Raw genomic sequence first — 17,730 nt, forward strand, 5'->3', positions numbered from 1 at the left:
ACTTCTCTGCTTATGATCGACTCAGTGTATGTGTATGAATCGAAGATCAAATATTCAAAGTTGCATCTCTAGCTACCGTAATGTATTAGATTTCCAAATATATATATATATATATATGTTCTTAAGAGTTAATGTTAAACCAAATATATAATATATATATATGTTCCTCTACGATTCAGGGAATCTATCACAAAGATACAATGGAATGTGAGGATGTTGACGGATGTCTATGCAAAGTTTCAGGTTACATTCCTAGTTGCTTATCATCAAGTCCGGTGAAGGTTCTAAAGATATGGAACTTTGGTGAAATTCATGATGATTATGATGACGTGGAGAAGCAGATGGAGTTGGTCATGTATTTCCTAGAGACTATGTCCGTGATCAACTATGTATTTCCTAGAGACTATGCCGAATCTTGAAGAAGATGTGATAAACCAACTTGAGATGTTAGCAACCTCGACGAAGTGCACTGTCTATCTAATCTCTGACGTTTAACTTATGCGTTTTTACGAATCATCTCTTCGGTATCGACTAAATGGGAGATTATCTTCTTTAAATCTCAGATAAGATGAATAAAAGTTTTCGTTCTAGTTTGGTCTTTGTTCCGTAATCTATGACTTACACTTTGGCCTTCTCAATATGCATTTTCACTTTTGTGTTGAATATACTTTATGTTTTCTCAGACTTTGTTTATAAATTATACAAGTTAGTTGATTTCCTGCAGATATTCATTTTTAGAGAAAGATTAAAAAGTTGTCACTAAGTTTCTTTTTTTCTATGTGAGGTGAATGAAAGTAATCCATCTACTAAATTTAACTTGTATTAATGAGCATTAGGTTTCCTATACTTTAATATATATTTTTTTTGAATAATATACTTTAATATTTTATATTGTAGTATATATTCTAATTCTAAGAACTTGTCGTCCTAACTAAATTTATGATATGACGAGCTCCATCTGTTTCACTCAAAGTTGCTTCTTCACCAACAGTTACCATGATATGAGTCCTCACGAACTTTACCCAGTAATGACTCTTTGTATGATGATACCTTCCCTTTATCATTCTTCTTAGTACTTTTGCTCTTGGGAAATGCATTATTCCAAGACTCTGTCACAGCCTTTTGATCGTTGTACGGAGAGTTCATCAACAGATTATTCCAAGACTCTGTCACCAAATTACGTTGGTTATTAATTAAAACACAACAAAACATTTTCTTGTTAGTTGTTATAGGATAAGTAAATTTTACATTCATATGTTTCTTCAAATTAACAAACGGACAAAACTGTATCCAAATACAATACCATATACAAAACCTAATTTAATAAGCGAACAACATTTAAATGCCGAATCTGGATGTTGCATCCAAATGTTATGTTAGACATGAATGCAAGACACAAATAAACATTGATGAGATTGTGGAAGTACTCCACGTTCATTCCTACGGATATTACTATGGTGGTCCAAAAAAAAGCATGTCGGCCCAGTCTTACATATTTTTAGGTGATCACGGACATGCATGCGGATCTAAAGCTTAACTCAAAACCTAACATACAGGGTTGAACATCTCTGACCCATCAAAACGACCTTCCCTGTGTGAGACCAAATTTTCATATAAGTGTTTTATTTGCTTCTTTGATTTGAGCTTGAAACGTTGATGTTTATGACCAATTTTTGGCCCTTCTGAATTTTCTCTTATTCAATAGAATCAAACACCTCAATAATGTAACCGAAAAGTTAAAAACCAATGCCAAAACACCAAATACATTCAGAAGGAACATTATTCCATGATACTCTTGGACTATTCTTAAAAATAGTGGAAAACATTCAGAAGGAACTAAATAACATTAGGATTTGACATAGAAAAACATAAAACACCAAATACTCAAGAGAAATTTATATCATTCTCAGTTCTCTTCCTCTTCGACCTTGTTCTCGTTCATCAGCTGAGCTAATCTCTCGGCAACACTCAACCTAACCCCTGGAGAAGCACCGTTCTTTTCGATGAAAGACTCAAGAACAGCCTCCGCCAACAATTTGTTCCGGATCACATGAGCTCTCCCGGTTTGAGGAATGCTATCATCTTTAGAAAACGCAACCTGCAAAAAATACACAACAAATCCATAATAAAATATTCCAAAGCTACACGTTATAACTACTATTATTTCAAACGCTACTTCTACATTAGTGTTCTGTTCACATTTAAAATACTAAAACGTTCACTAACGCAAGTGTTAATTAAACATGCAAACAGAGTATCTCATTGCAATTTTGCATTTAATTTAAATACAATAATGTAAAACGCCAAATCAAACTATAAATCAAGTCATTGTTATGGTAGCAAAGTTACCGTAAGAGAGCCGTTTGGGGAGAAAGCAAAAAGAATGGATGCACCGGGAAGGAAGGCTTGGTCCTTGAAGACCTCCAAGAACATCTCCACGGCTATGGCTTCACACTGCGTATAAATCCCTCGAAATTTCCATAAAGCCACACACTTCTTCGTTACTCCCTCCGCGTATTTATGTCCAAATAACGGCTGTTTCATAGTCAACTTAATAAACTTCTCAAACGCACCTAAAGAGCAAATTGAAGGAAGTTAAACTAAGTTGGTCTAATAATCTAACTTGACGTGTAAATTAAGTAACTGGTGTTATATAAGGAATTAAGTACCGGTGACGATTTCACGGAAGAACGGGACAGATTCCGCTAACTCCTCTGCGGTTTTGCCCTTCCACTTGAGGGAGAGTGATGGGACGGCGTTAGCATCTAGGTATACTCCTACGACGGACAAAATTATGACTTCTCCTCGGTCCTCCAAGCCTCGGACACCTGCGCGTATTTATATGTTAGCAAAAGGATCACATAGTCAGCAAAAAGAAGAAGACAAAAACATAGGAAACGACAACCGAACCTGCGCCACCGAGGAAGAGTGGATTGGAGGAGGCCGGTGATCTGACGGACGGTGCAAAGGTGACGGAATCTACATGAAGCTCCGCGACGGTAGGGAGCGGAGACGGATAGACGACAACGGAGGACGAAGACATAGTTGAGTTACGATTACGAGTGTTGGACTTAACTCACTTATGAGATTTGTCTCTCTATTTATATTTGATTGGAAGATGTAGTGACAATTGGTGGTTTAAACCTCGGATCCCCTTATACCTAACAAAGACTTTTTGTTTATGATCTTTGTTTGGTTTGCATCTTAGGTTTTTGGTTTGATTGGATGTGTAAGCACGTGGACTTAACTAACTTTTGAGATTTGTCTCTCTTTTTATATTTGACTAGAAGATGTAGTGACACTTGGTGGTTTTAAACTCGGATCCTCTTATACCAAACAAAGACTTTTTGTTTACGCTCTTATTCCTTTAAGTTTCGTTGCAGCTTAGGTTTTTGGTTTGGGTTTATATATTTTAATTTTAAGATATGAAAGGTATTATTGAATTTCATAAAGGCTTATCTTCTTCTAGAGTTTTGGTAAATCATTATAGGTAAATGATTTATATGATTTATGTTGTTAAAGATAAATGGAACATGACAAACTTTAAGCTAGTTTATATTTATTGAAATTTCTATTTGAATTTTTAAAATATAGAGATATTTTTTGATGCTAAATCGCAACAATATAGATAATACAAGAATTTGGGGGTAAAAATAGAACTGTCTTTTAATTAACACTGAAACAAGGCAAGTGTTTACAGAGTTTTTGAATTGTGCGATGTTATAGTTCTGTCGCTCCAAAGACTTTTCGTACTAGACGAAAGAGACAACACACAAATGCTAAATGCGATTAATACGACTTGGACTTGCGTGCGGTTTAGCTCTTGAATGCTCTCTTTAATCATCTTTTTCGGATATCGTGCTCGATAGTGACCTCTCTTCTTTATAGTGAGACATTGATCTTAAATTCATTCTGTCCCTTTTGCAGATTACGATTTTACCTTTGTACTTATTGAGTCGAATTAAGGTCTTGTAGACCTGCTAAACTTATGGGTATTCTGTTCGGGTCTTATTAATGTTGGGGACATAGCCTATATCCAACAATCTATACTAAATAAAAGTAGAAGCTTTTCTTAAAGCGTCCACATGAGATTTAAAACAACCTATCGGGATTTGACATGTCATTAATTAACCTTTTTTAAAGTTTTCAGAATTTTGTATATTCATATTTTTTTTTCAATAATCAATCCGGATCAGACATCTCAATATTTAAAATTTTAAAATTATATAAATTTATATATTAAAATAATTATAAATAAGTGTATGTATAACGTCCCACATCGGGCTGAAATTTTTTAGACAATGGCTGGAAAACATTATAAATAAGACTAATATGATTCCAATTGCGAATGAGCAGAAAGCTTGATTTATCAGACATGCAAATTTAAAATTTTTATAAAAGTTTAAAATATTATAATTATTTTACACTAATAAAATTTGGAGCTATAAGTTCCTTACAGCGTCCACATATGATTTTAAATAACATATCGGGATTCAACATGTCACTGATTAACATTTTTAAAATTTACAGAATTTTCTCTATTAAAATTTTTAAAACAACGAATTGAAAAACAAATTACGTTGGTATTAGTTAAAACACAACAAAACATTTTCTTGTTAGTTGTTATAGGATAAGTAAATTTTACATTCATATATTTCTTCAAATTAACAAACGGACAAAATTGTATCCAAATACAATACCATATACAAAACCTAATTTAATAAGTGAACAACATTTAAATGCCGAATCTGGATGTTGCATCTAAATGTTATGTTAGACATGAATGCAAGACACAAATAAACATTGATGAGATTGTGGAACTCCACGTTCATTCCTACGGATATTAACTATGGTGGTTCAAAAAAAAGCATGTCGGCCCAGTGGCCCCAGTCTTACATATTTTTAGGTGATCACGGACATGCATGCTGATCTAAAGCTTAACTCAAAGCCTAACATACAGGGCTGAACATCTCTGACCCATCAAAACGACCTTCTCTGTGGGAGACCAAATTTCATATAAGTGTTTTGTTTGCTTCTTTGATTTGAGCTTCAAACGTTGATGTTTATGACCAAATTTTTTACCCTTCTGAATTTTCTCTTATTCAACAGGATCAAACACCTCAATAATATGTAACGGAAAAGTTCAAAACCAATGCCAAACGCAACACATAAAGCTTTCAACCTTTTTCTTAGAACCAGATTCTCCAAGTTGACCAGTGGACCACAGTTGCAATGAGTCATCATCCTTTAATAATGAACATGCAACAAGTTTCAGATTTGATTCTTTGTTGACCAAAATTCAAATTTTGTTCCCTATAATTTTTTGATCACTTGGTTTCGTTTCAGTGTAATCTCTAGAATCAAGACCAGCTAGTGATAACACAATTTTCATCCTATTCCATGATACTCTTGTATTATTCTTAAAAATAGTTGAAAACATTCAAAAGGAACTAAGTTATTTACATAGGATTCGACATAGAAAAATTAAAACACCAAATACGTACTCAAGAGAACCTATGGAACTCAAAGGCCCAAATACTAAGTTATTTTCATCCTATGGATTCTCAGTTCTCTTCCTCTTCGACCTTGTTCTCGTTCATCAGCTGGGCTAATCTCTCGGCAACACTCAACATAGCCCCTGGACAAGCACCGTTCTTTTCGATGAACGACTCAAAAACAGCCTCCGCCAACAATTTGTTCTGGATCACAGCTTTCCCGGTTTCAGGAATGCTATCATCTTTAGAAAACGCAACCTGCAAAAAAACGTTCACAACAAATCCATAATACAATATTCCAAAGCTACACGTTATAACTACTATTATTTCAAACGCTACTTCTACATTAGTGTTCTGTTCACATTTAAAATACTAAAACATTCACTAACGCAAGTGTAAATTAAACATGCAAACAGAGTATCTCATTGCAATTTGACATTTAATTTGAACTTACAATAATGTAAAACGCCAATTCAAACTATAAATCAAGTCATTGTTATGGTAGCAAAGTTACCGTAAGAGAGCCGTTTGGGGAGAGAGCAAAAAGAATGGATGCACCGGGAAGGAAGTTTTCGTCCTTGAAGACCTCCAAGAACGTCTCCACAGCTTTGGCTTCACAGTCCGTATAAATCCCTAGAGATTTCCATATAGCCACACAATTCTCCGTTACTCTCTCCGAGTAATCCTGTCCAAATAACGGCTGTTTCATAGTCACCTTAATAAACTTCTCAAACGCACCTAAAGAGCAAATTGAAGGAAGTTAAACTAAGTTGGTCTAATAATCTAACTTGACGTGTAAATTAAGTAACTGGTGTTATATAAGGAATTAAGTACCTGTGACGATTTCACGGAAGAACGGGACAGATTCCGTTAACTCCTCTGCCGTTTTGCCCTTCCACTTGAGGGAGAGTGATGGGACGGCGTTAGCATCTAGGTATACTCCTACGACGGACAAAATTATGACTTCTCCTCGGTCCTCCAAGCCTCGGACACCTGCGCGTATTCATATTATTGGGCTATATTTGTTGGGTTTGTTTGTGTTGGGCTAAAGTTCATTACTTGTTAATGACGGTTGTAAATCTCTTGTGTTGTAACCCTAGAAGTCGTGTGTATATAAACGATATTAAGAACAATGAATAAAGGCAAGCAAGTTTGATATCCAATTCTACATGGTATCAGAGCTTAAGATCAAAATTTCTCATTTATAAAATTGTTCTTCTTCTTTGTTAATCGATAGTTTCGATATTTGTCTTTTCTCTAGTTGAGAACTTGGTGTTATTCGGAGATGTCAAGTGACGAGAGTAAAACAGCTACGGCTCTTGTTTCTCAAACGGTGGCGGTGTCGCCGTATTTGTTGGCAAGTTCTGACAATTGTGGAACGTCTATCTCCTCTGTTACTTTGAATGGAGATAACTACAACGAGTGGTCAGAGGAGATGTTGAACGCTCTTCAAGCGAAGCGGAAGACAGGCTTCATCAACGGCACAATTCCTCAACCTCCTCTCAATGATCCTGATTATGAAAACTGGAAGACAGTTAACTCGATGATTGTGGGGTGGATCCGTTCGTCGATTGCATCAAAGGTGAAGTCCACCGTAACCTTTGTCTCTAATGCACATCAACTGTGGGAGGATTTGAAGCAGCGTTTATCTGTTGGAAACGAAGTTCGTGCTCATCAGATCAAGGCTCAACTTGCTTCTTGTAGACAAGATGGGCAGAGTGTGTACCTTGTGGGATGAATTGCGCAAGTATTGTCCTCCTCCGATGTGTTCTTGCGGTGGGTGTTCGTGTGGTGTAACGGCGAAGTTTGCCAAAGAAGCAGAGAAAGAGAAGCTTCACCAGTTCTTGTTAGGACTTGATGATGCGCGATTTGGAGGGTTATGTACGAACTTGGTTGGCACTACACCCTTGCCGTCTCTTGGTGAAGCGTATTCGAAGGTTATCCGCGAAGAACAACGGTTGTCCTCTGCTCGTGGTCGTGAACAGCTACGTGATGCTGTCGGTTTTGTGGCTCGACGTGAATCCAATGAGCCTTCGTTCGTTAAAGACGCACTGCCTGAATCGGTTGCGTATTTGGGACGGTCTGATCATCAAGGAAGTCATAAGCTTGGCTCCTCTTCCATCCTAAAACCCGGAAGCAGGACACTCTGTTCTCACTGTGGGAGAACAGGGCATGACAAACGTGATTGTTGGCAGCTTATTTGCTTCCCGGACTGGTGGGAAGAGCGTTCCCAGGGTCGCGGCAATGGACGGGGACTGAGAGGAAGAGGATCTGGAGCAGGTCGTGGTCGAGGAGCGGTCACAGCCCATGCTACTACTTCCAATCAGTCGATCTTTCCTGAGTTTTCACAAGATCAGTTGAAGTTGTTGCAGCAGTTGCTTGATGAAAAAGCAAGCAAAGAAAAGCAAGGGACTGGTGGTGGTGATAGATTATCTGGTAAGAAAGCTTTAGGTGATATTATTCTTGATACAGGAGCTTCTCATCATATGACAGGAAATCTCTCTTCTCTTCAACACATTGCAAAAATTTCTTCTTGTTCTGTTGGTTTTGAGGATGGAAGTAAAACATTTGCCTTGTGTGTTGGGAGTTTGCCGCTGTCTTCCACAGTCTCTTTAGAAAATGTCCTTTATGTGCCAAGTTTGAATTGCACATTGATTTCTGTTTCAAAAATTGTAAAGCAAACAAAGTGTGATGCGTGGTTTAGTGATGAATTTTGTGTTTTGCAAGACCGTTCTTCGAAGACTTTGATTGGAAGCGGTGAAGAGCGTGATGGGGTTTACTACTTGAAAGAGGTTGTTTCAGCTAAGATACACAGTGTGAAAGCTGCTGTTGATGACACATTGTGGCATCGACGTCTCGGGCATCCTTCGTTTTCTGTGCTTTCCGATTTACCTATGTTTTCTAGTTCCAATATATTGGCTGGCTCTAGTTCTTGTGACATTTGTTTTAGAGCCAAGCAGACAAGAGAAGTTTTTAATGATAGTTTTAATAAAGCAGACGACTGTTTTTCTTTGATTCATTGCGATGTTTGGGGACCCTATCGGGTTCCGGCTTCTTGTGGAGGAGTTTATTTTTTAACTATTGTTGATGATTTTTCAAGAGCCGTTTGGACCTTCTTAATGTTGGAAAAATCAGAGGTTCGTGGCATTCTTATGAATTTTCTCGCATATGCTGAAAAACAGTTTGGTAAAACTGTCAAGATGGTGCGTAGTGATAACGGTACGGAGTTCATGTGTCTCTCTTCACATTTTCGAGAACAAGGTATTCTCCATCAGACTTCTTGTGTTGGCACTCCACAACAGAATGGAAGAGTCGAACGCAAGCATAGACATATTCTTAATGTGGCTCGAGCCTTGTTGTTTCAAGCCCATTTGCCGATCAATTTTTGGGGAGAAGTGGTTCTTACTGCGGCTTACCTGATCAATCGCACACCCTCATCAATACACAAAGGTATTTCTCCTTATGAGGTTCTTCATGGATGTAAGCCGGCTTATGATCAATTAAGAGTGTTTGGTTCTGCTTGTTATGTGCATCGCGTCTCTCGGGATAAAGATAAATTTGGGGAACGGAGTCGTCTTTGTATCTTTGTTGGTTATGCTCTTGGCAAGAAAGGGTGGAAAGTTTATGATATTGAGAAGCATGTTTTTTCTGTCTCTCGTGATGTTGTTTTTCAAGAGATGGTTTTTCCGTATGCTGAACATACAGATACTTTGTCGTCGGTTCCTCCGCTCTCCGGTGATGTTGATGGAGATTGGCTTCTTCCACCGGATACTCGAGTGAGGGGGAGTCCCAATGAGGCTGTTCTTCCACCGGCTGTTCCCGTGAGGGAGAGTCGTACTGATGAGGTTGTTCCCGTGACTCTGGCTGTACCATCGTCACCCTCATCTCCCTCGTCACCGGCGTCTCCGGTGCCTCCGACTGTTGACGTCGTTGCACCTCCGGTTGTTGTTCCGGTTAATGAGCCTCCTCCACCTGTTCCTTTACGTCGTAGTGAAAGAACACGAAAAGAAAACGTCCGTTTAAGTGATTATGTTGTCAATCATCATGTGTTGTCTACAACTGCGGATACCCATCACGCTTCACCCGCTCAACCATTCGAGTCTTCCAAAACGGTCCAAGGTATGTCTTTTCTTTTCTTGACGGATTATGTGTTTGATGAACAATTCTCTCCAGGGCATCGGGCTTTCTTAGCCACTATTATCCAATCTAAGGAACCGAAAATTTTTAAAGAGGCAATACGTATGAAAATATGGAATGATGCGATGACTACGGAAGTTGTGGCGCTTGAAGACAAGGATACATGGGACGTCACAACGTTACCCGAAGGTAAAGTAGCTCTTGGTTGTCAATGGGTGTACAAAACAAAGTATTATGCTGACGGAACGATTGAGAGGTACAAGGCTCGTCTTGTTATACTCGGTAATCACCAAGTTGAAGGAGAAGATTATAACGAGACATTTGCACCCGTGATTAAGATTACCACCGTTCGCTCCGTACTCCGGTTATGTGCTGCTAAACAATGGGAAGTGTATCAAATGGATGTTAATAATGCCTTCCTCCATGGTGACTTAGAGGAAGAGGTTTACATGCAACTTCCTCCTGGTTTTCGTCATTCACACCCTGGCAAAGTTTGCCGTCTTAAAAAGTCACTTTATGGTCTTAAACAAGCACCTCGTTGTTGGTTCAAGAAGTTGTCTGATGCGTTGCTCCGGTTTGGGTTTGTTCAGTCCTATGATGATTATTCATTATTTTCCTACACTCGTGCGGGTATTGAGCTTCGCGTCTTGGTCTATGTCGATGATCTCCTCATTTGTGGTAATGATGCCTATATGCTTCAGAAATTCAAGGATTATTTGTCTCGTTGTTTTGCTATGAAGGATTTAGGGAAACTAAAATACTTTCTTGGCATTGAAGTAAGTCGTGGTCCTGAAGGAATTTTTTTATCTCAACGCAAGTATGCTTTGGATATTATTTCTGATTGTGGTGATCTTAGTGCTACCTCCGCAGCAGCCACGGCTTTACCCCAAAACCATCGTATCGCCACTGATGATGGTCCGCTCCTCCTTGATCCAAAGCCTTACCGTCGCCTTATTGGTCGCCTCATTTATCTTACACATACACGTCCAGAGTTGAGTTACTCGGTTCATGTGCTGGCTCAATTCATGCAGAAACCTCGTACGGCTCACTAGGAGGCCGCGCTTCGTGTTGTCAGCTTCTTGCAAGGTTGTCCCGGTCAAGGTATTCTGCTTAAAGCTGATTCTGATCTCACACTCACCATTTATTGTGACTCCGACTGGTCCTCCTGCCCGTTAACTCGTCGTTCAATCAGTGCGTTTGTGGTAATGCTTGGTGGTTCTCCTATTTCTTGGAAGACAAAGAAACAAAAGACCGTCTCGCATTCTTCTGCTGAAGCAGAGTATCGTGCAATGGCCGTAGGGCTTCGTGAAGTTAAATGGCTTCGTCGGTTGTTGAAAGAATTGGGCATCGAACAAACGTCTCCCACACGTTTCTTCTGCGATAGTAAAGCCGCCATTCATATCGCTGCGAATCCCGTCTTCCATGAACGCATAAAGCACATTGAGAATGATTGTCATGCCGTGCGTGATGCAGTGTCCGATGGCACCATTGTCACACAACATATTGGCACCTCCGATCAACTTGCTGATATTTTGACAAAAGCACTTGGTCGAGTTCAGTTTGAGACCATAATGTCCACGTTAAGCATTTCGAATCCTCATGCTCCAACGTGAGGGGGAGTATTGGGCTATATTTGTTGGGTTTGTTTGAGTTGGGCTAAAGTCCATTACTTGTTAATGACGGTTGTAAATCTCTTGTGTTGTAACCCTAGAAGTCATGTGTATATAAACGATATTAAGAACAATGAATAAAGGCAAGCAAGTTTGATATCCAATTCTACATATATGTTAGCAAAAGGATCACATAGTCAGCAAAAAGAAGAAGACAAAAACATAGGAAACGACAACCGAACCTGCGCCACCGAGGAAGAGTGGATTGGAGGAGGCCGGTGATCTGACGGACGGTGCAAAGGTGACGGAATCTACATGAAGCTCCGCGACGGTAGGGAGCGGAGACGGAGAGACGACAACGGAGGAGGAAGACATAGTTGAGTTACGATTACGAGTGTTGGACTTAACTCACTTATGAGATTTGTCTCTCTATTTATATTTGATTGGAAGATGTCAAGATGTAGTGACAATTGGTGGTTGAAACCTCGGATCCCCTTATACCTAACAAAGACTTTTTGTTTACGATCTTTGTTTGGTTGCATTGCATCTTAGGTTTTTGGTTTGGTTGGATGTGTAAGCACGTGGACTTAACTAACTTTTTAGATTTGTCTCTCTTTTTATATTTGACTAGAAGATGTACTGACACTTGGTGGTTTTAAACTCGGATCCTCTTATACCAAACAAAGACTTTTTCTCTTATTCCTTTAAGTTTCGTTGCAGCTTAGGTTTTTGGTTTGGGTTTATATATTTTAATTTTAAGATATGAAATATATTATTGAATTTCATAAAGGCTTATCTTCTTCCAGAGTTTTGGTAAATCATTATAGGTAAATGATTTATATGATTTATGTTGTTAAAGATAAATGGAACATGATAAACTTTAAGATAGTTTATACTTATTGAAATTTTATATGAAATTTTTAAATATAGAGATATTTGTTGATGCTAAATCGCAACAATATAGATAATACAGGAATTTGGGGGTAAAAATAGAGCTGATCCTTTAATTAACGTTGAAACAAAGCAAGTGTTTATAGAGAGATTGTGTTGTGCGACGTTATAGTTCTGTCGCTCCAAAGACATTTCGTACGAGACGAAAGAGACAACACACAAATGCTAAATGCGATTAATACGACTTGGACTTGCGGTTTAGCTCTTGAATGCTCCTTTTAATCACTTTTTTCGGATATCGAGTTTGATAGTGACCTCTCTTCTTTATAATGAGACATTGATCTTAAATTCCTTTTGTCCCTTCTGCAAATTACGATTTTACCTCTGTACTTATTGGGCCGAATTAAGGTCTTGTAGACCTGCTAAACTTGTGGGTATTCTGTTCGGGTCTTATTAATGTTGGGGACAGAGCCTATATCCAACAATCTATACTAAATAAAAGTAGAAGCTATAAAATTCTTAAGGAGTCCACATGGGATTTAAAATAACATATCGAGATTTGACATGTCACTAATTAACATTTTTAAAAATTTCTAGAGTTTTGTATAATCAGATTTTTTCAATAATCAATCGGGATCAGACATCTCAATATATAAAATTTTAAAATTATATAAAATTTCTATATTAAAGTGCGTCAGGCGTTCCTCGAACCATGGTCCCCACCCTTTAACAACCTTCCCATAGGACAAGCTGTCACCAATTGAGCTGCAGATCAATTGGTGACATCTTGTCATGTGGGAAGGTTGTTAAAGGGTAGGGACCAGGGTTCGAGGAACGCCTGGCGCACCAATAACCTACTGGTGGATTGGGATATCCACAGTGATAGGTTAGGATCGATGCCCTGCAATAAGTGTATGTACAACGTCCCACATCGGCCTGAAATTTTTTAGACAATGGCTGAGAAACATTATAAATAAGACTATATGCTTCCAATTACGAATGAGCAGAAAGCTTGATTTATCAGGCGTCCAAATTTAAATAATTTAAAAGTTTAAAATATTATAATTATTTTATACTAATAAAATTTGGAGCTATAAGCTCCTTAAAACGTCCACATAGGATTTTAAATAACCTGTTAGGATTCAGCATGTCACTGATTAACATTTTTTAAATTTACAGAATTTTCTATATTAAGATTTTTGAAACAACGAATTAAAATCAGACATCTCAATAGTTAACATTTTTGAAATCATAATTTTTATGTACAACGTTGCACATTGGCTATACAATTTTTAGACAATGGCTGAGAACCACTATAAATAAGACTATATGCTTCCGACTACAAATCAGCAGCAAACTTGATTTATCAGGCGTTCAAATTTAAATTTTTTTATTAGAATTAATGAAACTTTTAAAAGGTTCAAAATATTATAAATATTTAAACTTTATAAAAAAATTAAAATTATTAGAATACCCCCATAGAAAGTTTAAAATACTATAAATATTTAAACTCTATAAAAAGTTTAAGTATTATAAATTTTACCTTAAAATTTTTAAAATGTTATAAACATGTAAACTACATCTAAATTTAAAATATTATAAATATTTAAACTCTATGAAAAGTTAAAAGTTTAAGTATTATTAAATATTTGATTTTTTAATATTTTGAAAATATCTTATTTATCTCTCTTTGTGATTTACATTTCTTACTCAGAGACATCTCAGATAAGTATTCTCATCATTAATCGTCCGCACTTTGCTTTTGTAACGATGTAGCTAATTTTGTCCGGAAATATATATGTTCTCACCGTTTTTTTTTTCTCATTTTGCGCACAGATATGGGATTACACAGCTACACTCAGCCATCTTCTTGTTCTTTGCAAGTATGGAGTGTAGGTCAACCTGAAGTGAACTTTCTTGGCTTAACAACTGGAATTCCTGACAAATGTTTCTGCAGAAGAGAAACCGTTATTAAATTTTCCACTACAGCCGACAATCCTGGAAGGATTTTCTTCGGATGCAATAACCATGAGGTGTTTTTACTCGTTTTGGTATAATTATTATTTGAGTATAAAGAATATTCTTATGGGTATATTTGTTTCTTTGTATAGGATGGAGAGGCCATATTATGAAGTGGTGGGATGAGGCAATTATGCAAGAACTTGAAGTAATGAGAGGTAACCTTGATGACCACAGGGATTTTATTACAGCCATCCAGGAAAACGAAGAATTGATATGTGTTCAGCAGGAGCTAGACAAGATGAAAGATCAGATAAAGGAATTACGTCTGTCAGTTCGTCGTGTACGCGAGGTAGTCAAGAATGTGTTAATCGCCGATATAATCTTCATTGTTTGTATTCATCTCTTTGATTTTGTAGACCTTTCTTTATCGCTTCTGTTTGTTTGAATGGCGTATTTATGTCTGTAATATGTGAACTTGCTTCGGTTTTTGTAATATTTGGAGTACACTTCACCCGTTAAACTTTTTATAAAGTCAACAAATTTGAGTGAAGAAGTCTACGTGTTAGGTTTACTTGTGAAGTCTACTCGTTAATGAGTAGCGACGCGACGGTTAGATGACTTATATGTAACTGTTCATTATAACCATGAGTAGCGACGCGACGGTTAGATGACTTATATGTAACTGTTCATTATAACCGCTTAGGCTCATCTATATAAACACAAAAAAGTAATCAAATCATTTCATTCTAAGTCCAGGCCTCATGATCTAAGTCCAGATTGCACGACGAAGAATTGGAAATCTTTCAGTACTTGTATTGGTCAATCTAAATCATCACATCTACGAAGTATTGGAGTCTGAAATCATTCACGGTTGGGTAACTATCATACCATTTCTATATACTATTAAGTGTAGAATTCTATATTAACCCGCAACTCTTGTCCATCGTCGTTAACGGTTCATTAGATAGATTTGCAGTATAAAGTACGTTTTAGTATTCCCAGGAAGAAGTCTTCACGGGAAGTCTTCTGCATCTTAGTACAAAAAATTAATTTGATTTGATAGATTTGCAGTATAAAGTACGGTTTAGGATTCCCAGGAAGAAGTCTTCACGGGAAGTCTTCTGCATCTCAGTACAAAATTAATTTGATTTGATAGATTTGCAGTATAAAGTACGGTTTAGTATTCCCAGGAAGTAGTCTTCTGGGGAAGTCTACTGCATGTTTAGTATTCCCTTTGCCTCCATCCATGTCAAACTGCCAAGACCCATTTCTCATCAGCCATACTCCGAAAACAATAGGTATTTGCGCCATTTATCTGAAAGTGTAAGGCAGCAAGTTAAATACTCATTATATGGTTGACTATCCGTAGAAGTCTTAAATCAATAACCTAATTGCCTTAGAAAACCAAAAACACTATTGATCCAACAATATAATATATTATCATGAAAAAAATATCCAGAGGCATGTACATAACCAATATAAAAAAAATGAACTAACAAAAAAAAAAAAACTTTATATATTTCAATTAAAGACATCAACAATTATACAGACTTCACGCATAACTCAAACAAGTAGACTTAAACACAAAGTCTATTTTGTTGATCTAACTGCCTATGAAAACTAAAAACTTGATTTCTCCATATGTATAATATATAATCATGTCAAAAACATGCAAACTCAACTACATAACATATATGAAGGAATAAAACAAGAAAATCTTAAAAATTATTCACCAACTTGCAATAAATTGGTTTTCTAAATGTGTCGACTTCATGTTGATGTCTACCGCTCGGACATAAACCCCGCCTCTGACGGTAGACAAATAACGAGTCTATTCCAGTGGTCTATTTTTGCAATTACAGTTTAACAAAGTAGACTGCAAACGAAGTCTGCGTAATTTAGTAGACTTTTTTTGTTGTCTTCCTTTGTTAATTTTTTGGTCAGTTTTGCAATTCAATTCATAAAATAAAGTTGACTTCAAAGGAAAGTTCACCTGGTAAACTTCTTTTTCAGTCTACTGTGACTATTTTTGCAATTGACCAGAGCGTTGACTTCATAGTAGACTTCTAGTTCGACAGTAGACTTCTACTATCCGTTTGCAATTGACCAAGTTTGACTTTCCTAAAGTAGACTTCAGACGAAGTCTCCAGAACCGTTGACTTCGTTTGTTGAAAGGACCGACCTTTTTTTTGAATAAATAATAAATAATATATATATATATATATATATATATATATATAAACTACAACTAGTGGTCCCATATCCACTAGCCACCTAACCACATTCACAATCAACAGCGGAATAACAAAACCAATATCCAATAATAAACCAATAATAATCCAATAACAATCCAACATCATAGCATAAGTAATATTCCAATACCAAACAACAAGAAACATGAAACCAGCAACCTAGCAATGTTTCTAATGACTCAACTCTAGTAACCTAGCAATGCCAGACAACATCCAATCGAGTCCCTAGAACATCCTCCTCTTCATTGCCTTGATTCCACGATCACACTTTGCCTTTACTTGCACCACAAACACAAATTCATATGCATGAGTATTTGATAAACACTCAGTGAGGCAATCCTCCCATCTACTGGGCTATACACACAAGCAATAAGATCTCTACATGCCACAATCAACAATCAATAAAACAAACCAGTCAAAATACAAGCATGCAACAATCCGTCGAAGCTGAAAGAAGGGTGTCGACAGACACCATATGGTGTCGATCGACACTGACAATCTGGTGTCGACCGACACCATACTGGTGTCGACCGACACCCTGTCCAACACTCCCGAAAACCCTAGTTTGTGTCGACCGACACCTCCACATGGCATCGATCGACACTCGCCAAAGTCTCGAGCCGTCCTCGCGTTGGTGTCGACCGACACCCCAACTGGTGTCGACTGACACCGTTGCCGAGCAGCGATTTCCTTCGATCAAAAACTCCGAATCTCGCCTCCAATCTTCTCCAATCCGCTCCATGCATTCCCAGAAGCCAAACCCAGCCAAAACAGCGACGAAATACCATAGAGGACTCAAAGAAACAACCACATAAGCACCAAATCACATAAAAACTAGAGATCTTAGCTTAGATAAGCCATGGTCATGCACTCACCTCTTTGCAGGAAGATTCAGACCAAAAGAAGCGAATCCAACACTCTCAGCAACCTTCTAACACGTTCCTAGCCCTGGATCTTCACTCCCACAGCAAGATCTCACCAAAAACACCTTGAAATCTCACAAACTCTCTCAAGAACCTTTAGGAACTGTTTTCTCCTTCCCTCTTTCTCTCAAGCGGCGTAAAAACAACAAAAATACGACCTTAGGTCGTTTTCCCCCTTTTAAACCTCGGTTCAATGGTTTCCTTAAAACCAAATCGGCCAGAAATCGATAATTAAATCGAACCGGTCGAACCCGAAACAAACAGTGTCGATCGACACCTCCTGTGGTGTCGATCGACACCCCCACCAATTTACCAAAAATTGGTTTGCGGGTGTTACAATTCTCCCCCACCAATCTAGATTCGTCCTCGAATCTCATATGACCATCAGTCAAGGACTCTCATGCAACCGTCCTCACGGCCCGCACTCCTCCGACCAAACTACAGAAGGTCACCTCTAGGC

The 17,730-nt window shown here is 37.7% G+C and overlaps 2 protein-coding genes across 2 annotated transcripts; both read right to left on the minus strand.

Moving 5' to 3' along the window:
- Nucleotides 1-1,659: 1,659 nt before the first annotated feature.
- On the minus strand, nucleotides 1,660-3,420 carry LOC104712136 (chalcone--flavanone isomerase 1). The gene is made up of 4 exons (XM_087467156.1): nucleotides 2,911-3,420; nucleotides 2,670-2,828; nucleotides 2,350-2,573; nucleotides 1,660-2,098 (listed from the first exon to the last, which is right to left on the minus strand). Exons 1-4 carry the CDS (start codon nucleotides 3,041-3,043, stop codon nucleotides 1,907-1,909), a joined length of 708 nt encoding a protein of 235 aa, XP_087323282.1. The 5' UTR covers nucleotides 3,044-3,420; the 3' UTR covers nucleotides 1,660-1,906.
- A 1,954-nt stretch (nucleotides 3,421-5,374) lies between these two features.
- On the minus strand, nucleotides 5,375-11,763 carry LOC104712135 (chalcone--flavanone isomerase 1-like). Its single transcript, XM_019229339.2, has 4 exons — nucleotides 11,485-11,763; nucleotides 6,330-6,488; nucleotides 6,010-6,233; nucleotides 5,375-5,753 (listed from the first exon to the last, which is right to left on the minus strand). The coding sequence occupies exons 1-4, from the start codon at nucleotides 11,615-11,617 to the stop codon at nucleotides 5,565-5,567; spliced, it is 705 nt and encodes a 234-aa protein (XP_019084884.1). The 5' UTR covers nucleotides 11,618-11,763; the 3' UTR covers nucleotides 5,375-5,564.
- Nucleotides 11,764-17,730: the final 5,967 nt, after the last annotated feature.

Source organism: Camelina sativa, chromosome 9 (assembly GCF_030686135.1).
Source record: "Camelina sativa cultivar CO46 ecotype springtype chromosome 9, ASM3068613v1".
NCBI classification, from domain to species: domain Eukaryota; kingdom Viridiplantae; phylum Streptophyta; class Magnoliopsida; order Brassicales; family Brassicaceae; genus Camelina; species Camelina sativa.